The sequence below is a fragment of the Notolepis coatsorum genome (genome assembly GCF_963971535.1).
Source record: "Notolepis coatsorum genome assembly, chromosome: 17".
Taxonomy (NCBI): domain Eukaryota; kingdom Metazoa; phylum Chordata; class Actinopteri; order Aulopiformes; family Paralepididae; genus Notolepis; species Notolepis coatsorum.
In genome coordinates this window covers 16,408,791-16,432,145 of record NC_140181.1, presented here as the reverse complement: position 1 = coordinate 16,432,145, position 23,355 = coordinate 16,408,791, and the positions used below count along the sequence as shown (strand labels likewise).

General features: G+C 43.5%; 1 protein-coding gene across 1 annotated transcript in view; it reads right to left on the bottom strand.

The window, feature by feature from the left end:
• Positions 1–23,355, bottom strand: part of dnmt3bb.1 (DNA (cytosine-5-)-methyltransferase 3 beta, duplicate b.1) — a gene marked incomplete at its 5' end in the record, with an annotated part of 68,868 nt that overhangs the window by 36,291 nt on the left and 9,222 nt on the right. Inside the window, 4 exons of the mRNA XM_084333352.1 lie at positions 3,857–3,998; positions 13,847–13,954; positions 14,807–14,965; positions 22,416–22,583. Coding sequence (XP_084189478.1) covers positions 3,857–3,998; positions 13,847–13,954; positions 14,807–14,965; positions 22,416–22,583 — 577 coding nt within the window. The remainder of the gene's footprint in view (positions 1–3,856; positions 3,999–13,846; positions 13,955–14,806; positions 14,966–22,415; positions 22,584–23,355) is intronic.

The window sequence follows — 23,355 nt, the reverse complement described above, 5'->3', positions numbered from 1 at the left end:
CACTTAGGTGGCAGCTAATGGAGATCCTTTTAAACAATAAACAATAAACAATTCACACATATTCTAATGTTAATTTGGGGGCTACAGTGGCTCAGGAGGTAGAGCGGTGGTCTGGTGATCGGAAGGTTCCCGGTTCGATTCCCAGGACGTGTTTTCGGAGTGTCCTTGAGCAAGACACTTAACCCCTAATTGCTCCCAATGAGCAGGTTGGCACCTTGTATGGTCGCCTCCGCCGTCACCATTTTAATTTACGAGGTCGTGTTGATCTTTCATTCCCTTTAGATTCATGTTTCATGTTCCTCTAGTCTTGTCTTTGTTGTTTTTATTGTGTTTTCTCGCTGCCAAAAGAATTTCCCCCCTGGGATAATAAAAGTTTAATGGGACTGAACTAATTCCCAACTAAAGAGCCCAGGAATGTAAAGTTGCTCGGCTTGTAGGCTCGCTTATCTCTGCCTTTCGGCTACTGCCTGCCGCACATGTGGTGAACCACGTTGAAGCAGTGGTGTGGAACATCCTAGGGAAGACATTGTGTATGATGAAGACCTTCTAAGGAGTAATTAACAAGCGGTACTGTTGCAGTGATGGATTAGATGTTGTGTCAGTAACTCGCAGATTATGAAAGACGAGAATAGTTTTGATTTACAGTATATACCCATTGGTGACATGTGTGTGTTTCCAATTTTGTCATTATGCCAATTCCCTCCTGGTTGTTGCGTTGACCGATCTGGGGAGGGTGCAGACTACCACACACCTCCTCTGATACATCTGGAGTCGCCAGCCACTTCTTTTCACCTGACAGCTAGGCGTTTCACTGGGAGAGCGTAACACGCACAGAGGTTTACACTACCTCCCCCCCAGATCCCCTCCCTGCTGAACAGGAACCCTGACCGACCAGTAGGAGTCGCTATCGCAACGACCAGGACTCATACCCCGCCGGCTTTGTAGGGAGGAATGACCAAGCCGGAGGTACCGGGCGGTACCCAGGAATTGAACCCGGGTCTCTGTGGTGGTAGGCGAATGCTTAGACCCCTACACACAGGGCTCTACAGTGCCAGCATTTCACTCGCATTTGCCCCTAAAAATAGATTTGTGTGAACCGGAAACATCATTTAGGAGCTCAGTGTGCGAGTAATCCTTTTGCGTAGTGGGCGTGTCAACGCGCAATTGTCATTTCATAATAGACACAGAGCAGCGCAGCCCAGCTCTGTAACAACTCATCTCGCGAGTCACGCTGTTTCTATGTGCAACGAAAACTCAACAACGGTACCAATGGTCTAACATGCTTTGCATCCTCGCCATTCCTGTATACTCACGTCGCGCTGAAAACCTTAACTACTGTAATGTTATCTGCTAACTCTAACTAAGCTAACCTGCTAACGCTAACTACTGTAAGCTATCACTGGGAACGCTCAGAGGCACAGTGAGGGAAGGGGGGGCTAAGAGTCTCTGTGTCTCTCTCTGTCTATCTGTGTGTGTGTGTGTCTTGTTCTCTCTCCCTCTTTCTCTCTCCTGAACCTATTTCATTCAAAAGGAAGATATTGATGGACAGTAGCTATAGTATATAGTTCAGCAGCTGTAACAGAATCATTTTTATTATTTTTGATTATTTATGTTTCAATAGCGTTTAAATTATAATGAATTAAATAATTGTATAGGTGTTCAGGTGGCGTAGCGGAAATTGCGCTCGTCACCAATGCAAGAGGCTGCGGTCTCGACTCCCGGAGTCAGCATTGCCTTGGCTTGGGCAATAAAACATAATTGTATAAAGAATTTTCTGTATTCTGTCATCTAATAATATATTCCATTACATTTCCTATCTGTATCTGTATCAAAGTCAAAATGTTGGTATGGTGACAACACTACAACATACAAAAGCAGCTTGACAACTGATATCCTTTGCGTCTAGTAGGCATGGGCCAATGTGTGATTTTGGTACAGATGTTTGTCCCTTAGTATGCACACACACAGTATAATATGCATGTAACAAATAGTTTGATAATAAACTGTGGTCCTAATTCTTTTTATTTAGGAGCACATGTCGATTCTAATGTGACGATTCAACTGCATCGATTTGATTATGTTAGAATCGATTATAATCTAAATTAGTCACACACAAAAAAAAATCTATTTTTTGTGTGTGTATTGTTTTTATTGACCTATAGTCTATTCATGCTGAGTGAATCAGTTCCCCCAGCCACATTTGTGTATTCAAAATTTGTTTGGCGAATTAACGGATAGAAAACTAATCGAATAGAATCGTGGTCAAATGAAGAGATTTCATGATGCATTGAATCGTTGCCTTAATAATCGTAATCGAAATTAATCGTTGTGAGGTCGCATCGTTACACCCCTACTGCCTACACCACCCAGCCTTCCCGTGTGTGGGTTCTGTAGCGTAGACAGAACAAATGTTTGCCTGAACACGGCAACATAGGTGATAAACTCCATCATAAGACATTGGAGATGAAACTGAGTGATATACAGTAGATAACGCACAATGTAAATGAGGACGTAGTTAGAATACATGTCTAGTAGTATACTGAGTGATGCTGATTCTGGTCAAAGACATTCTGAAATCTTTTAAGCGATGCAGTTGTATGGTTTTTCTGTTGCTTCCAAGTGCCTCAGCTTGACCAAACAAGCCAAACATTCCACCACAGATGGTAATCAGGCTTTTGACCTGAAACCACAGCACCAGGCACGGTCACAGGTCACCTAAAGTTATCTGTTGGTAATCTGCTCAGGCATTTAACATTTGACAGGACAAGACTTTTCACTAGTGTAAAACTGGTTCAACCATGGTTTAATTAATTTATATGATGCTGAAAAGGTGATTGGCTGCAATCTGCCATCTCTCCAGGACCTGTACGCCTCCAGAACTCGGAAGCGTGCAGGTAAGATTGTGGCCGACCCCTACCACCCCGGTCACAACCTGTTTGAGTCACTCCCCTCTGGCAGGAGGCTGCGGTCCATCAGGGCCAAAACCTCACGCCACAAGAACAGTTTCTTCCCCTCTGCAGTGAGCCTCATCAACAAGGCCTATATTTTATTTCATAAATATATTATTCTATTGTGCTTAACTTAGCTCATATTTCATTTTACTTTACTCCACCAGTTTATTGTATTATCTGTCTGTTAATGTCTGTCCGCTAATGTCGCACCAGTAACGTCCAACGCAAATTCTTCTATGTGTAAAGTATACTTGGCAATAAAGACCTTTCCGATTCTGATGATATTATTCTATATTATGTCTGGACAGGAGAGACTAGACTAGCTCCCATGGGGCCTGCATACCCAGGGACAAAGAACGATCACCCGTTGGGATGCTTTTAATACATGTGTAGATTGTGTACTACTACTACTACAGTCATAGACCCTCTCAACACATTATGGTTGAAGCCAAGTAGCTATCTAGCTAGCCATGAGAAACACCCATTTTACTCTAGTTAGCAATGCCAAGATACATAGCATGCTAGTCGCTAACTAGCTAACGTTACAACTCGGAGTTGATGCTGTGTTGTATCAAATTAAACATTAAATCAAATACAATTACCGTAGCATTGTCCAGCTAGCAGAGTTAATGTAAGTGTGCTAACTACAGTCAAGCATGCTAGTGGCTAGCCAGTAAGCTGACTGGTGATGTGTGTGGGGCTGGCTCCATATGTATCTAAAGTATTCATTCATTCATTCATTCACTTTTCATTCATTCATTCATTCATTCATTCATTCATTCATTCATTCATTCATTCATTCATTCATTCATTCCTTCATTCATTCATATGTATCTAAAGTAAGCTGACTGGTGATGTGTGTGGGGCTGGCTCTAAAGTGTCTAAAGAATCTAAAGTGAACCCACCAGCGTTGTGTGTGGGTTTGAGACCCTCCTCTCCTTTGGGCAGGAAGCCACCATTGGCCCAGTCCAGCATGGGTTTGACCTGCTCATCTGGGCTGTCTGAATCACTGGCAGGAAACGTCTTCTCAGCCCGGATACTGGCCATCTGAGAGAGGGAGGGAGGGAAAGAGAGAGAGAGAGAGAGAGAGGGGTAAGAAACAGAAGAGAGAGATAAGAGACAGAAGAGATAGAGAACAGAGAGAGTGTGAGATTGTGAAATTATATGCATATAGAATAGGCATTTGTGGGGGAGAGAGGGATGGAGGGAGAGAGAGAGAGAGACAAAGAGAGAGAGAGCTTGGAAAGACTCCTTCAAAGTTGGGAGTCTTATTTAAAGGGGACATGCATTGCTATTCCTAGCACTATTTGGGCAACTTTACACAATTCATGTGAGTCTATTGAAGACATCTGTAAGCTTTTATAAAAATTTTAAAAAAAGCATTGTTTTATATTTCTAATCAAGTACTCAAAAGCCAAATTTTTCTCACTTTGGATTTCAGGCTGTGTGCTACTGCCAGTGTTGGGAAAGTTCACTTTCTACATGAACTAGTTCAGTTCACAGTTCACAATTTTTTAAATGAACTAGTTCAGTTCATAGTTCATAATTCAAAATGTTGAACTAAAGTTCATGGTTTCAAAAATGAACTAATTTAGTTCTTTTTAGTTATTTTTTTATTATAGATTTTTCACGTACAGTTACTTACATTACAAAAACACACATTGGGACAAGGGGGGGGGGGGGGGGGGCGTCCTCCAGTTCATCTCTATGCCATCATCCACACCATAAGCAAGCAAAAACAAAACAAAAAGAAAAACAAGCAAAAAGGAAAGCAAACCAAGACAGGCACTGTGCAGTATTGCACTTGCCTCGAGCCCATTCACATGTAGACATACATATATTTATGTTTTCCTATCCTAGGTCTGTCCATACAATGGGGCACTGGGCCTTTAGAAGGATCCGAGACATTTCAGCAGGAAAATAGTCTAATAGTGGGGCCCACACCTCCTGAAAGGAAGCGTCGTTGCATCTATGCATTGCACAGTGTCTTTCATGGGGTAGCACACCGAAGATCTCATCTCTCTATACCACATTTGTAAAAATGGAGGCTTATCCTTAATCCAGTTTATCAGAATGCATTTCCGGGCTGAAATTAGAAGTTTATCAAATAGTTTGAATTGTAAACTCTTTTAAATGCATACGCCGACGTCTAGAGGTAGAGCCTGACTCTGACTGAGCGAGTGCTGCTGCAGCTCTCGGCTTCTGCGCGCAGATTCTGTTCCACTGCTTGTTGTGTTGTCTGGTGACGCAGCAGGCGCGTTGCCAGATCGGGTGGTTTTACGCATACTTTTGTAGCCTGTTTACGGTGTGTTTTAACTGAGTTTTCGGCTGAAATGCATATGAAATCTGGCACATCTTTGAACGCCGTTATAATAGAGTGCTGAGAATGAACGCACTTTTGAACTCCGTTACACAGGGCTGAGAATGAACGCGTTCTCAATTACGTTCAGTTAGCGGATATACATTACGTTCAGTTCAAGTTCGCCCAAAATACGAACGCGTTCATGAACGATCGTTCATTGAACGCGCTCAGGTACATCACTGGCTACTGCTGCTTCCCCGCGAGGTCCAGGTTGTGTGTAAATGAGTATGTGCTACTGCTGCTTCCTCGCGAGGTCCATGTTGTGTGTAAATTAGTATGTGCTACTGCTGCTTCCCCGCGAGGTCCATGTTGTGTGTAAATTAGTATGTGCTACTGCTGCTTCCCCGCGAGGTCCAGGTTGTGTGTAAATGAGTATGTGCTACTGCTGCTTCCTCGCGCGATTTGTTTCCCCGACAGAAGCTCCTCTCTCTCTCTCTCTCTCTCTCTCTCTCCCTCTCTATCTCTCTCTCTCCCTCTCACTCGCTCGTTGTCTGCCTCGCTCTGAGGAAGTGTCGGGTTACACTATCTGCCTGCTCTGTTTGCTGTCGCTGTCAACCAACTCAGTCTGGTAGGTGCTGGCCCCCTGAACCCAGCGCCATCAGGCCCAAAGGAACCAATGGTGTCCACATTATTATCTCCACCAGGCCTGGGGAGATCATGTAATCGGTTGCGTCTGTCTGTCTGTCTTTCCGTCTGCAGCTATATCTCGCAAACTACAAGGCCAATCAGTCTAATATTTGTTGTGCACATTTATGTAGGACGAACTCTATAGATTTCGTTGACCCCATGACCTTTCCTCTGACACCGATGAAGGCCGGATGGCTGAAAGCGTTTTGTGCGTTATACAACTTGTGCATATAAAAATAAAAACAACGATATTCCCCGAGTGCGGTCCCTACTCCCTTCTTTTGCAACTTTCCTCTAGCGCCACCATCAAGCCAAACCTTACATTTTAGAATGAATGTATCTCAAATACCTTTTGTTCTAATTCTTTCAGATTTGCAGTGCACATTCATGACCACAAGAGGAAGAATCCTCTTGATGTTGGTGACCCCATGGCCTTTCCTCTAGCGTAGCCATCAGGCCAAACGTTCAATACTCAAATGAGTGTATCCTCTGATTTGATTTCCACCAAACCTGACAAATATATTCACCTTACCATGTAGCACTGTGTGCTAGTGTAAAATAGTGTGCTAGTGTAACAGTGTAATAGTGTGTAATAGTCTGTATTGGTTAAATATTGCAGGTGTGTTTTGCTCTGTGAGAGAGAGAAGAAATGTGTAACTGCCACCTGGTGGAGATTGTTTGTATTAAAATCGCACATGCAATTATTTAATGACAGGCTTTAAATAAAGGTATTTTTTCTCTCTCAGATTGGTCACTTCTTGGTGAGGCACTTTCAGTTGCGAATACATACAGGTGTTTTACTTGTACGTTCGCTGTTCGCCGTACGATAGTCAAAGCCACAATCTGTGATATTTTGGGGCATGTCAATATGGGGTATATTCACATAGAATCTCTAGATCTGTAGATGGAAAATACACTACATGGAACTTTCTTAACCCATTGTAAACTGGAATATAGATCTGTTTTATTGCCAACTGCCAACATAAACAACTGTTTACTGCCACAAAACAACCATAAAAACTCTTTTAAGCTCATATTTACCCGTTTGTCTATTGTTAATCCTTGTGTCAAGAGTTTAACTAAAGAATGAAAGCACGTCTTGCTGTTCGGCTCACTGACTGGGCCTTTACAGTGTGACTGAAGGATGACGGACGAGTACTGAAGGGTGAACGATGAGAAAGAGGAAGAGGAAAGGTAAAGACGATTATCTTTAGACAGACAGCTGGTTGAAAGACGAGCGTAGGCCCGCCAGACAGATGAAGCCCGAGACAAAGACAAGAGACAACCAGGCAGACAAAACAGAAAGACAGGGTTGGTTTGTTGCTAGAAAGTATCTGCGTTTCGTTGAACTGACATCATACTCCTGTGGCTGTATGGAAAACATGTGAACCAATGGAGTGTGAAAAGAATTTATAACATTTATGTTTCGTTATGTTATGTTATCAATGAACCAATGAGAACATTTATCATTGCCAACGAGGGCATACATTTGATCAAAGGGGATGTGTTGAAAATGTCTCATCACGTCGATGTCAAAACGTAGCGGTAACAGACCTACATTAATGTTAGCTTCATTCCAATCTAACGAGACATTAGCGATGTTAGCAGGCGGACACGCATGTTTCCAGAATCATGCTGCTACTTCCGACCCCTAACACTGCCAATTGTGTTAGTATGAACGACCAGCCAAGCTGGTAGCAACGCCGAGAGCTGGGCTCGAACCCAGCATCTCCTGCGTTAGTGGCAAGCGCCTTGCCCACTGCGCCACTTAGCCGCCCTCACAAATGAGATGTTAACCGACCGCTAGCTAGCTAGCTAGCTATCTACTTCAGACAACACGACTCCTGTGAGAGAAGCACCGGTTCAATGAAACACGGATACCTTTCAAGCCTTCATGGCCCCAGGGTGGGCATGGTAATGAAGCAGCCATCACACAAAACACTTTAAACAATGTCTTCATACAACACAGACACACAAACACAGGCATGTGCACGCACAACCATATAGACACACACAAACACACACACACAAAAAGGCAGGTGGACCCATAGAATAGACCATTAAAAGACAGACAAGAAAGAAAGGTGAAAGAAAGAAAGAAAAAAAGAAAGTAGGAAAGAAAGAAAGAAAGAAAGAAAGAGAAAGAAAGAAAGAATGAAAGAAAGTAGAAAAAAAAGAAAGAAAGATAAACAATACTGGTGGGTTGAGGTCAAAGGACAGCTGCTGTTATTTCACACACAGGACCAAGTCAAAACAAGTTCTCCACAACCTGTGGATCTGTGGAGAGTCTGCCCGTCTGTATGTCTTTCTACTTGTGTGTCTGTTTGCTTGTCTATCTACTCTTGATTGTCATCATCACTGTCCTAGCATTCTGGCTCAGAGTCCTTTTCATTTATATTATCTGGGTCATCCAAAACAAGTTCCAATGCTTGTTATTATACCTCTTTATGTCTTTTTGCCATTTTATTATAAAATCAGGGACAAGCGCCCCTCTCTATCCTCTAGCCTGATGGCTCGTTTTGCGAGAGAGCGCACCAGAGTATAGAGAGAAACTATAGGAATGTTCCATTGGTCCTCCCAGCCCACATGACCATTTCTAGAATTTCATTGGCTATAGGTTAAAAGCTCAGAGAGATCGATATATATATGCAGAGGATTGGATGCAGCCTGCATTCGGAAAGAGGTAAATTCCCATCTAGATATTTCAAGATTACCTCAGTCTGTGTGTCCTTCTCATTAAATTTGGGAAGCAAACGCAGATCACAGAGGTCAAAGGTCAAACGTGGTGGCCGCTCACCGAGACGGATCACCAGTAACCTCAGCGACCTCTGAACTGAGCATCCTACTAGGGCTGACCTCCGGTTTATTTTTTTTGGAATTTGAAGCTTCGGGGCCGAGATTAGATTTTTAATTCGAAGCTTCGAAATAAAAAATGTAATAAAAAAAAAGTAATACTTATTTTTTTATATATTTTTTTTTAATGTTGTGGGACTTGTACAGCACTTTGTTCAACTTTGTCAGTGCTGTAAAGTTTAAACCTTTTTAAATCTTAGACAAACTAAACACTTTGCTTTCATGAAATATTGTAAGCCGCCATTTGAGGCTTTATAAAAGCAGCACAATGAACACAAATCTGTCAGTGCCGAGTCCGACCTCATCTTAAATAACAAACAGCATTGCTTGTTGTAATTAACAAAGAGAGGCAGAGTTGATTTTGCTAAAGATTTTTAAAATTTTAAAAAAATCATTTTTTTTAATAATCGAATTGTATTTTCATATTCGAATCCCATGCCCATCGAACGAAGCTTTGAAGCTTCGAAGTATTTAAGACAGCCCTACATCCTACCATCCCTGAATAGATCTAGCTTCATATGCTGCTGTTCTAATCTGGCAAGCTCAGTCTTCTGCTTTAATTCTTCTAAAGCCAGCTCTTGTCTCTCCTTTACTTCTTCTAAAGCCAACTCTCGTCTCTCCTTTACTTCTTCCTGTTTCTGCTCCACCAGCATAAGGTCCTTCTGCAATAGCAGAAGTTCCTTCTGTTGCTCAAAACTGAGAGTTGGTCCCCCAGCTGGCTTGATAACACCACCCTTCTCTACCAAACCTGCCTTTAAACTGGTTTTGACAGCCAAATCAAATCAAATCAAATGTATCTGTAAGGCCCGACAACACACGTTAATGTCCCCATGGGCCGTACACGTCTTCTTTAAACAAGTCAAGAAGAAACATCACAATAAGTCAAGAACAAAACAAGAACACCATAAGGTCAAATATTTTTTTAAATAAATGCAACACTCCCAGACATACCCCACGCGAAGGTAAGGAAAAACTCACTAAAACCTAGCAATAGGAAAAATGCACCACAGGCAATGTGGAGGCCATCTTCAGTTTATCAGGTATCTCAATTTCATATTTATCAGCAATTAATAACAATTGCTCCTTAGTACACTGATCTAACAGTGCTACTGATGGGGACTCTACAAAGTCCTCCAAAACAGAGGCCATAGTACACTATTGGTTACAAACAATATACTCGTTATCACCATACATAACGCTTATATTGAAACACGTTGACATTAGGGCCGTTCTTTCAACCTAAAAGTGCACTTTCTTCAACCTCAAACCTAAATTCCTTAGCAACCCGTGTTACCAAGTAAACAAATCACGGAACGATAGCCAGTTAGCCCACACCAGCCTAGTACTACTAACGTTAGCTCCCAGGACGATAGCCAGTTAGCCCGCACCAGCCTAGTACTACTAACGTTAGCTCCCAGAACGATAGCCAGTTAGCCCGCACCAGCCTAGTACTACTAACGTTAGCTCCCAGAACGATAGCCAGTTAGCCCGCACCAGCCTAGTACTACTAACGTTAGCTCCCAGGACGATAGCCAGTTACTCCGTGTCAGTGTAATAGCAGTCTGTGACGTCACGGTATTGAGAATCATACCGGCGGGATTTCGAAATATCCTGGTATACCGTAATACCGTCATACCGCCCAAGCCTAACGCTTATAGTAGAATTCACGTTGCGGATCACTCTGAAATTATAATTATATTCCCCCACGGGATAACGCGCGAACGTATGCATGGAAAAATTCTCTCTTTTTTGCATCTTGGACGGAAGAAAGTCACTGTCAAATGACCATAGTATTGTCTCCATAGCTATAATATAGAATATAGATATAGCTCTACAAACAAGGTGATGCACTCCTATCTTTAAAGCGTGGCATAGCTACAACGGGACCCGGCTAATCCCTGTTAGCAGGGCTGTACAGTGCGAAATATTTGTTGCACGGTCTGTGCGATGAATGGATTTACTTCAGTAGCACTGGTGCGATAGGCATTCGGTTCATATCGATACTCTATTTTGAAAATCCTGTGGCAAGTCTGATTTTCGCCCAAGCGCAGCTCCAGCCATAATATCTATGGCTCCGCCAGCTAGCAACGTTCGGTTCTTATCGATACTCGAACACATATCGAACATGTCTAGTGTCGCATGGGCTTTAGAGAGTTAATTAACATTTGATGAAAAAGATATTATTTTACATGATCAGTGTAAGTGTGGGGAAAGAAATTTTACAAATTTGTTGAGATAATAGGCCAATCAATTACTCAAGGAAGTTGATTATTAGTGGATTAAAAATTCTTCAGTTTGGGGACAACCATATTGTCCATCTGTCTCTCTGTGTGTTTTTCTGGGCTCAGCCACTTGCCAGCTGTTAGTCTGCGTGCCTGTCTGGTACAAACTCTCATACTGAGTGAGTGACTGTGAAAGTAAGTACAGGGGGATCCCTTTTAGAAGAGCATCTGTGCTTATTTTAGTGGGCAGCTGGCTGGCAAACACACACACACACACACACACACACACACACACACACACACACACACACACACACACACACACACACACACACACACACTCACACTCACACTCACACTCACACTCACACTCACACTCACACTCACACTTCCAGTGAACTATTATGTCCTTTGGCAGAGAAACTGCTTGACATGTTTTCACAACAATTCTCCGATCCGTAGCACACCTCTACTGGGAACTCCTTCTCCATTCTGTTCCCCTCCTCTCTCCCTCCTCTCTCCCTCCCTCTTTGATACTATTTGATAATGTTACATGTAGGCTAGCATACTATCTTGAGTAACACGCAGTGCTTGTCCGAATTAGCCTATGCAAATGATGAATGATAAATGATGAATGTAAATAAAAGCCATGCGTAAATGTCTGTCCAGAACCTACATAATGAACAGGCTGTGTTACATGATCCCCTGTTTGTGAGCAGACGAACTAGTTATGTCCCCTTTTTCCCCCCCTGACTTGCTTTAAGTGAGCCCTCCATAGTATTATGATAAGGCCTTCTGTTCCTCTGAGCGAGAGGGCGAGTGGTTGAGGGAAGGGGGAAAAAAGTGAAAATGTGACACACCAAGGGCTAGATCCACAAAGAATGGATTGCACGGTGCTAATTGCACCCTCACTTACAATTCATTATGAATTGAAAATGGGGGACCCTGATGTAAACAAGACGAAAGTCTTTCTCTCGTCTGCATCCCCTTAACAATTGTGTGTATTGAGCCGTACTGTATTGTACCCATTCTGCAATCTGTTAATAAAATGTTCAATCAATCAATCAATCAATCAATCAATCAATCAATCAATCAATCAATCAATCAATCAATCAATCCTTTTCTTGGGAGTGCTGGGACATGTCAGTACAAACCTTTACAAGCAGATGTTCTGTGGTGACATACAAACACCAGTGATCCTCAGAAACCTCCGTAGAACGTTAGAAGTACAATCGAAACTGGGATTGATTGATTGATTGAAAACTTTATTAACAGATTGCAGAATGGGTACAATACAGTACAGCTCAATACACACAATTGTTAAGGGGATGCAGACCAGAGAAAGACTTTCGTCTTGTTTACATCAGGGTCCCCCATTTTCAATTCATCAGGACATATATGACATACATGACATACAGATAGTCAGTACTGCTACATCTATACATTTATGACATACCAGATTTGCAAATACAGTACTGTTTGTGATACAGAAGGAGTCAAGAAAAGGGAGTATATACATTTGACGTAGAAACTGTACATTGGAGGAGGTTGGGTGGGGGGGGGTTGGGTACACTGGGATATTGGAATGTTTGGTGATCAAGGAAACCCAGCCCTGACTAATTGATCCCGCCGGGATTTGAGCAACTCACCTCCAGCGCTTGGAAGGCTGCCCTGATACTAGCTTGGAATAGAATACCCTGTCAACTCTCTCTCTCTCTCTCTCTCTCTCTCTCTCTCTCTCTCTCTCTCTCTCTCTCTCTCTCTCTCTCTCTCTCTCAATTAGATTTGTCTTCATTCCATAAACTTCACTGGTGTGAAATACTTCTGTTACATATTGCCAAAGTAGAATACAAAATAAAACGAATACAAACATAACGTACGCCTAGGGCTGGGCGATAAAACGATAACGATAACTATCGCGATAAATTATTTCCTCGAAATAAACATGAAACGTGGTCGCAAAGTTTCGATATATCGATTTTCCAAGCTTGGCTCCGTTCCAATAGTATCTCCTCCATTCAGCCTCGGCTCAACACACTCACTAACAACAACCAGCGTTACGTGATGACGTACTTACGCACAACAGCTAACAACCAATCAGTGAAGGAGATGGCCGAGACCCGGAAGGAGGTAGGACTCACTCAACAAGGCTTGCTAGGCTAATTAGCTTCCACGGCATTGTTTTATATATTTACGTGCCGAGTATGTGTGTGTTTTGAATTCTGAGGCCACGTTTATGGTAGTGTGGGATATACAGTGGACGCCGTTTCAATATATTGTGGCGGAAGAGAGTATTTTAGTGTCATATTTAGCACATTGTCATGGAATACTCCGCTTAGAACCAACAGGCTGGCTAGGTTAACTAGCTTGCACGTCGCTGTTTTTATATATTTACGTGCCGAGTATGTGTGTGTTTTGAATTCTGAGGCCACGTTTATGGTAGTGTGGGATATACAGTGGACGTCGTTTCAATATATTGTGGCGGAAGAGAGTATTTTAGTGTCATATTTATTGTCATGAGATACTCCGCTTGTCGGCTAACGTGCGCAGACTGATGACGACATCAACTCGACTTGAGACATTCGCAGCAGCATAAGAAGTTAATTAAACTTGACGGACATTATATCGACGATAATTATCGATATCGAATTATATGAAAATAATTTTATAATTTTATCGCGATAACGTTTTTGGTCATATCGCCCAGCCCTACGTACGCCCGTGTGTACATTTACATTCAGTCATTGTGTGTAAGACTATATATACCTGTGTAGCTTTGCGTATGATGCACATTACACTGACAACATTTCATGAACGAAGTGGAAACTCACCTCCAGCGCCTGGAAGATGGCCCGTCGGTAGGAAGCAAGCTTGGTGTAGGAAGCCTGATTAAAGAACTTAGGGAAGGCTGTAATAGAATCCAGCTTATCTGCTGACACCTGGAGAGGGAGAGAGAGAGAGAATGAGAGAGAGAGATAAGAGAAGAATATAGAATAAAATAGACACCAATAACATAAGACAGAGGAAGCTTCTTCAGAGGTATCAAAAGTACAGGGTCGCGCCTGCAGTGCAGTTGGGGGGGGGGATGGTTCAGTGCCAAGGTCATGTTGGCATTGAGGTTACCATAATGTGTAAAACACCCCCCACTAGGCCATCCTGTCACCCTATCTATGACCTCACTGGCAATGCAAACTTCCTCCCATGACTTATTAACCTCTTAAGCCCTATTTTCGGAAAATCCACCTAAAAATAGTAGTAAATGGAAGATTGCTCCACTTGTACAAGGTCCATTTGCATGTTCTTGGTATCTAGGGACATCTGTGGATCTCAGGGAATGTATTCCCAGTGTCAGAAATATTGTGTCTGTTAACTTACTAGGCTTGAGTAAATTGCGATGAACCAAAGGAGAATATGCCCACCAAAATAATTAATCTTTGACGGTGAATAACACCATGCTAAAAATGACCAGACATTTGAGAAGAAAAAAAACGCAACATTAATGCATACAGAGATGGATTTATTGCGTGATGTCATTTGCGGTCCACCACCGGACCGCTCAGGCTTAAGAGGTTAATAATGGGTCCAGATTAAGAATACCAGTCTGAAGGTTTCCTTTAAATAAACTGCACCAGGTCCTCATGTAACGGGCTTGATATTCTCCCTTGTCCCCACATTCTCATTCTCCCTTCTCTCTCTATCGCTCTCCCACCTATCCATCCATCCGTCCATTATCCATCCATCACTTCATCCAGCCCCCCAACCCTTCCCTCCATCCCTTCCTCCGTCCTCACCTCAGAGAATTTGCCGTCTCCAAACCACTGCAGCCACCTCATGCCGTGAGTCGCCTGGCGTTTGCCAGTAGCGCGCCACGTCACCACCATGCCAGGCCACCAGGAGAAACCTTTGATCTTCCCCCACACCAGTTCACCAATGCCAAAACCCTTGTTGTCCTGCAGATGGGAAAGGAGGGAGGGAAGGGGGGGGGGGGGGGAGCGAGAGAGAGAGAGAGAGGTGGAGAGAGGAAGAGTGAGGTGGAGAGAGTGAAGTGAATAGAGAGTGAGGTGGAGAGAGAGAGGGAGATGGAGAGAGGGAGGTGGAGACAGAAAGGTGGAGATAGAGAGTGAGAGTGAGGTGGAGCGAGAGAGAGGGAGAGAGTGAGATGGAGAGAGAGGGAGGTGGAGACAGAAAGGTGGAGAGAGAGAGAGAGTGAGAGTGAGGTGGAGCGAGAGAGGGAGAGTGAGATGGAGAGAGGGAGGTGGAGACAGAAAGGTGGAGAGTGAGTGAGGTGGAGCGAGAGAGGGAGGTAGATACAGAAAGGTAGAGAGTGAGAGTGGGGTGGAGGCAGAAAGAGGACAGAGAGTGAGATGGAGAGAGATGGGGGATATAGTGAGGTGAAGAGAGAGTGAGGTGGAGAGATGAGAGAGTGAGATGGAAAGAGGGAGGTGGAGACAGAGAGGTGGAGAGTGAGGTGAAGAGAGAGTGAGGTGGAGAGAGAGAGGAGAGAGAGTGAGATGGAGACAGAGAGGTGGAGAGAGAGGGGGGAGAGAGTGAGGTGGAGAGAGTGAGGTGGAGAGAGAGGACAGAGAGTGAGATGGAGAGAGAGGGAGGTGGAGACAGAAAGGTGGAGAGAGAGTGAGGTTGAGACAGAGAGGTGGTGAGAGAGGGGGGGAGAGAGTGAGGTGAAGATAGAGTGAGGTGGAGAGAGAGGACAGAGAGTGAGATGGAGAGAGAGGGAGGTGGAGACAGGGTGGTGGAGAGAGTGAGAGTGGAGCGAGAGGTGGAGAGAGTGAGGTGAAGAGAGAGTGAGGTGGAGAGAGAGAGGGAGTGAGATGGAGAGAGAAAGGGGGGAGTGAGGTGAAGAGAGTAAGGTGGAGAGAGAGGGAGAGAGTGAGATGGAGAGAGGGAGGTGGATACAAAAAGGTGGAGAGAGTGAGAGTGAGGTGGAGAGAGAAGGATAGAAAAGAGAGAGAAAGAGGAGAACAAATGAATTAATTAATATAAAAAAAATTGAAAGATGTGGATTTCTTTCAAACTAGTTTGCCAATAACAAGAGCCTTGAAGGAGGAGATACAGAGGGAGGAGGAGGAAATACAGAGAGGGAACAGGAGGAGGGGTAACGTGATACCGAGTGCCACTGTAGTACAACAATATCATCTTACAAAACCCTTGGCAAGACTTTGTTGGCAATAAAACGAACATAAGCCTCTCCTTAAGTTTGTGTTCACGCTCGTCATTCTGGCTTTTTTCCTATGTATCGACTATGACGGCGGCAAACCTGGAATAAATCACATCGTGTATTTTTGCGTCTTAGCTGGAATGTGTGACAAATTTGATTACATTTACAAGTGTGTTGAAAGTAAAACTAATGCGTTTCCCACTGGTTGGTGGCGGCAATGTGTCACAGGCCATAATAAACAATGGAGCAGTATAAAAGACAGCATGCAAGACAAGACATTATTAATGTGTACAGTACAACTTCTGCACGTACATAATAATATAATGGTATAATCCAATTTAAACCATAATATCATCGTATTTTCCATCACTATCATCATAGTAGTGACTCCAAACCAAAGCCATTCCAACATACCTTTTTGTAAATACCATACTTTTTCATAAATACCAGGATACTTTTTCGTAAAAATACCAGGATAATGATACTTTTTCGTTAGGGCAAAAGTTAACACAACAAAGCAAGGTATTGGTTTTATGACACTGCTGATTTCACTGAAAGTAAAAGAAATTAAAGAACAATATAATATGACAGCAGGCAAATTATGCTGTAATTAGCTTTTCTCTCCTTTCGTTCTTTCTTTCTTTCTCTCTTTCTCTCTTTCTCTCTTTCTTTCTCTCTTTCTTTCTTTCTTTCTTTCTTTCTTTCTTTCTTTCTTTCTTTCTTTCTTTCTTTCTTTCTTTCTTTCTTTCTTTCTTTCTTTCTTTCTTTCTTTCTTTCTTTGTCTCTCTTCTCTTTCCTTCTCCTTTTCTATGAGTCTTTACAACCAGGTGCTATGTGTCTGTGGTGACATACAACCACCAGTGGATCACAAGCCGTAGCAGCTCAACACACCATGAAATCCACTCAGCTCTGCCGTGGAGTCTGACCCTCTTGAAGGAGGCTCCGCTCTATTGACTTACTTCTATGCCATTTGAATGTGTAAACATGCACGAATGCCAGCGCACAAAAGCACACAAAAGCAAAATACCTTTGAAGATCCATCAACTTTGTTATGGAGCTTTGTCATCTTTAAGTACACATAGTAAATACCCTGTACTACTTTGACAGGGTTAGGGTCTTTACTATTGGCGACATTAGAAAAAGATTTACATTAATTCATTCAACATTAATTCATACATTCTGTAGAGATGGATTTATGGCGTGATACCAATCTACATTTAGACCAAAAAACAGCATTTCCTGATTTATGGGATGATAAAAAGACATATCCACAATCCCCCTTGTACAAAGTTCACTGTGTTATGTGTCAACATAATGAAACAATTTAAAAAAATCGAGCATCATCCAATGTTGGTATTTATACCCAAACGTCATATGCAAATTAGTGCATATTTAATGAGGTAATGCCTATTTTGCATATATAAACATAAGATCTCAGAAAACTTGCAATACATTTTTTCTAAGTTGTTATGTACATAACACACTGGGAAAGTTTCATAGTGATATCTATTCAAATATTTTTTTTGCCTATTCACCTGGGGTGTCTCACCTTAACTCATTGAGCGGCAATCACGAGATATCTCGTTTCTGAAAGCCAGCGGTTGAGCGCCAAAAACGAGATATCTCGTTTCTGGTTCCTTTTCTTCTATTTTCTTATTCAAAACACTCGTGCGGACCTGTGTGAGTGTGGCTGGAACCTGCAAAACGACCCCCCTCCCTGGCTTTGTTAAGAAACATATGGTCGGGCGGCTAGGTGGCGCAGTGGGCAAGGCGCTCGCCACCAACGCAGGAGATGCTGGGTTTGAGCCCAGCTCTCTGCGTTGCTACCAGCTTGGCTGGTCATTCATACTAATACAATTGGCAGTATTAGGGGGTGGAAAGCTGGTGGGTGGGGATCGGACGTTGTGGACAGCGACTCCTACAGGTCGGTTGGTGCGCCTGCGCAGTAGAATCAGGAAGCAACGGGGGCGGCGTGTCCCTCCCACGCAGACCCTTGCCGCTTGATTGATTGATTGATTGAAAACTTTATTAACAGATTGCAGAATGGGTACAATACAGTACAGCTCAATACACACAATTGTTAAGGGGATGCAGACCAGAGAAAGACTTTCGTCTTGTTTACATCAGGGTCCCCCATTTTCAATTCATCAGGACATATATGACATACATGACATACAGATAGTCAGTACTGCTACATCTATACATTTATGACATACCAGATTTGCAAATACAGTACTGTTTGTGATACAGAAGGAGTCAAGAAAAGGGAGTATATACATTTGACGTAGAAACTGTACATTGGAGGAGGTTGGGTGGGGGGGGTTGGGTACATTGGGATATTGACAACCATACTGGGTAATTTACATTGGAGGTGGTTGGGGGGGGGGGGGGCACACTGTATAAACAAGTAAAACTGTACATTGGGGGGGGGGGGGGGAGACACTGTACAAACAAACAAAATTGTACATTGGACTATTGACAAAACCATACTAGGTAAATGACTGTACATTGGAGGGGGTTGGGTTAGGATATTTACAGGGGCCAGTGTTGAATTGCAGTCTCCCGTAGGTGTCCCTTGAGAGAGGTTTTGAAAGTGGGTAGTGATCCACATTCCTTTACAGCTTTGGGTAGGGCGTTCCACATTGATGTAGCATAATTGCGAAACGTGTTTAGTCCCTTATTTGAGCCGAATCTGGGTTTAACATGATTTGTGGAGCTCCCTCTGGTGTTGTGATCGTGGTATTCACTGACCTTTGGGAAGTATTTTGACATGTACATGGGTACCTTGGTCGTGTAGTGTATCTTGTAGACCAGGCCCATTGCAAGTTGCTGTACTCTGTCGTCTACTCTAAGCCATCCTAGGTTGTCAAAGTGGGCAGGGGTGAGGTGGGTTCTAGGAGTAAGGTCAAGCAGTAGTCTGACCAGTTTGTTTTGAGATGTTTGTAATTTTGTTTTTAGCGCCTTTGAGGTGCTTTGGTACCATGAGGTGCAAGCATAGTCGTAGTACCCCTGAATGAGTGCTCCTGCCAGAGTCTTCAGGGTATTCTTGTTTACCAGAGAGGAGATCCGGTACAAGAATCGAGTTCGTTGGTTGACTTTTTTTATTACATTGGATGCCATTTTGTCACAGGAGAGATTAGCCTCTAGGATGGAACCCAGGTAGGTAATTTCATCTTTCCTTGTGACAATATTGTCACCCACTGTAACTGAGAAGCCGTCGGTCTTGCTGAGTTTGTTATTTGAACCGAAGAGAATGGACTCTGTTTTGCCCATGTGTAATGATAGTTTGTTATCAGCGAGCCATATGCAGATTCTGCCTAGTTCAGAGCTGAGGGTTTTTTCAACCTGTAACTTGTTCTTGTCAGAGACCAGCAGGGCTGAGTCGTCCGCAAACAGGAACAAGTTGCAGTCACAAGCTGACGACATGTCATTTGCATAAATTAGGAACAGTAGCGGTCCTAGTATGCTTCCTTGTGGAACACCACAGCTCACTGTGAGGGGGGGGGGGATAGGGTACCGTTTACCTCCACCATCTGTTCCCTCCCCTCAAGGTAGGATTGCATCCAGCTCACTGATAGACTATCAAAACCAATTGCTTTTAGCTTGTCAATCAGAATGGAGTGATTGACCGTGTCAAAGGCCTTTTGTAGGTCCAGCATGACCATGCCGCAGTATTTGCCTGCGTCCACCTCTTGTTTGATGTGGTCATTCAAATAGAGAAGGCATGTGTCAGTGGAGTGGGATGTTCTGAAGCCAGATTGGAATTCGTAGATTAGATTTTTTTCCGCTAGGTACTTTTCGACCTGTTCGTAGACTATTTTTTCCATGACTTTCGAGATGGAGGTGAGAATAGAAACAGGGCGGTAGTTGCCTGGGTCTAATTTGCTGCCCTTTTTGTGCAGAGGGGTCACCCTCGCAATTTTGAAGTCCTTGGGGACGTGTCCCTGTTTTATGGAGAGGTTTATTATGTGTGTGATGATTGGGGTGATGGCGGCTGCTGAGTCTCTGAGGAATTTGGAGGGGATGTTGTCATGGCCAGTGGCCTTGTTAGGTTGGAGGGCGCTCAGTTTATTGAGTACCTCATCTGTTGTTACCATTTCCAGCTTGAAGTCGTCCTTGCGGACCCCTAGGTTTTTGTAGTAAGCTACTATGTGTTCTACCCCATAAAGCCCTGAGTGGGAGGGTAGTTTGTTTACCAGTGTTGTGGCTATGTTTGTGAAGAAAATGTTTAAGTAATTGGCTACATCCAGCTTGTCTGTGATGAGCGTGTTGTCCGTTTTTATGTTTATGTTTGAGAATCTGGTTTTAAGTTTTTTACTGCATCCTAGTTGATTATTGAGTAATTTCCAAAGTTCACGTGGTTTGTTTTTGTTTTCCTCAGTTTTGTCATTGATGAAATTCCTTTTTGCAGTTTTGATCATGGAGTTTACGTCATTTCTTAGTCTGTTTCTTTCTAGTTTGAGTTCAGTCACGTGGCTTGGAGTTCACTGCTCGTTGCTTTTAGTAAGCTTTGACTGACTTTTACGAAACTCAGAGCATTTTTTTGTCTCTGGTTTTTCATAGCGGCCAGTATTTCGGAGTGCATCCACGGCTCAGCGCGATTTTTTACCCTGGTGGTTCTTAGGGGGGGCCATGTCGTTTAGTATTGTTGAGAATTTGGTTTTGAAACCAAGCCATGTTTCTTCAACCAGTGTACCATTTGAGTTCATCTGACCAGTCCAGACTCTCCAGTTCAAGGTTGAAGGCCTCGCTAGAGTAGGTTTTGAGGTCTCTAGATGTGACTGTTTTGTGGCAGCCAGCCTTTTGTTTTAGTTTTTTTCGGGTACAGAATATCATATAATGATCACTTAACCCGCATGCTATAACCCCTTTATTGGAGATCTTGGACTTGTCGGAGGTCAGAATGAGGTCAATGGTAGTCTGAGTTGATTCACATACACGTGTGGGTTGGGTGATTAGCTGGCTGAGGCCGTGCAGATCACAAAACCTACTGAATGACTTGAAGACGGGAAGACGCTGAGATATTGCGCTGTGCAGGTGAAAAGATGCGACGGCTGCCGGAGGGGACACGTGATGCAAGGCTTCGTCCACATTGCAGCCGGCTTGTGGGAGGCATGCCTAACAACGTTCGAGACAGGGGAGGGTAGAATTGGACAATGCGAAATTGGGGACGGGAGAAAAAATTGAAAAATGGGAAAAAAAATTTAAAATAAAAGAAACATATGGCCGTGTACCGTCTGACAAAGGTAATGTCTATTTTACATATATTTTACCGAAATCCCAGTCATAAAACATGCTTTTGTATTGATCGCAGTCATAACCCCCCCCCCCCCCCCCCCCCCCCCCGATGGCTTTGTGAAGAAACATGGTCGTGTTTACCTTTGACCTGGCAATAATAAAGGTTTCAGGCGAGAAGCCGCGAGATTTGCGCATACCACACACTGGCCCCAGCTGTGCAGATGATGGTCGTTATGAACTGAAAGGACCAAGCAAACACTGACCAGCAGTGCTCCACCTGGAGACAACACCATCTGAAGCCCGCCTTAAAATGTGGAAAGAAAAGCTGTCCAACCACCCACACCACCCGCGATTTTTGATTAGTAATCAAATAGTTCCCAGTGACTATCGATTAGTACTTTTTTTTTTTTACATGTATTTTTTTTCTTTTTTCTTTTTTTTACTGTATGAAGCACAATCTCAGGAGGCTCATACAGAACCAAGCATTTCACTATAATGTACCTTATATGTGACAAAGTTAAACAAAACCTTTGCCCATCCCTAGTGCTGCTACTCTGAGCAGAATCCTTAGATTACCACTGAATGAATGAATGAATGAATGAATGAATGAATGAATTATTTTATTTCTCATGTTTACAAATAAATAAACAAAAATTTTTTTCGAAAATTTTCACAAATAAACAAACGAAAAGGATAGGTTTGAAGCCGAAGGCTTATAGAGCAACCTACCCCTAATTCAAAAAACAAATTCAAAAAAGTTAAAGTTTTCAAAATATAACAAACAAAAAAATAAATCAACAATCAAAAATCAACAAAAAACGATCCAGAAAAGAACAAAAAAAGTAAAGTTTGCAAGATAAAACAAACAAACACTATCTCTCTCCCTCCCTTTTCTCCCTCAATCTCTCACTCCCGTTGTCCCTCTCCTCCCTCCCTCCTCCCTCCCTCCCTCCCTCCCCCCTCCCTCCCTCCTCCCTCCATGGTACCTTGTATTCGGGTTGTGTTTCGGTGCTGGAGGAGGTGGTCACACTGCTGGGACTCTGGGCAGAGTCTTTAGAGTCCTGCTCCATCAGCTCCAGGCTGGGAGCCACAGAGACCCCGACGGCAGACACCAAGGACCTCCTGACCGCCATGCATGGAGAGACTATAGAGTGCTATAGAGAGAGAGAGGGGGGGAGGAGAGAAAGTGAGAGGGGGGAGAGAGAGAGTGAGAAGGGAGAGAGTGGGAGAGAGAGACGGGAGAGATAGGGGGAGGAGAGAAAGAGAGAGGGGGGAAGAGAGAGATGGAGAAGGGAGAGAGGGGGAGAGTGAGAGAGTATATAATAATAATAATGCAGGACCTGTCGCAGAGGTCTTTTAATTGGCAACGACACTCAATGTTTTAGCGGCACACAACGGAGGGGGGGAGGGAGAGAGAGAGAGGGGGGAGGGAGAGGGGCGAGAGGGGGGAGAGAGAGACAGGAGAATGGGAGAGAGAGGGAGAAGGAGAGGGGAGGGAGAAGGAGAGAGGGGGAGAGAGAGGGGGGATAGATAGAGAGAGGAGAGAGAGAGAGAGAGAGAGAGAGAGAGAGAGAGAGAAATAGAGAGAGGGGCGGGAGAGAGATAGAGAGAGGGAGAGAGAGGGAGGCAGTGGGGGGGGGGGGGGTGATGGGGAGAAAGAAAGGCAGGGGAGGTGAGAAAGAGAGAATTTGGGAGAAAGAGAGAGAAAGAGAGAGAGGGAGTTTTAGACTCTTCAAAGTCATTAGTTTTATTTTCCTGCAGGTCTCCTCAGCTTTGTTTTCCTTCAGAAATTGCTGCCAAACAGCTCTCAAATATGTTTGGATAAGAACCTTTATCCTGAGGGGAAGCAATCACACACACACACACACACACACACACACACGCACACACACACACACACACACACACACACACACACACACACAC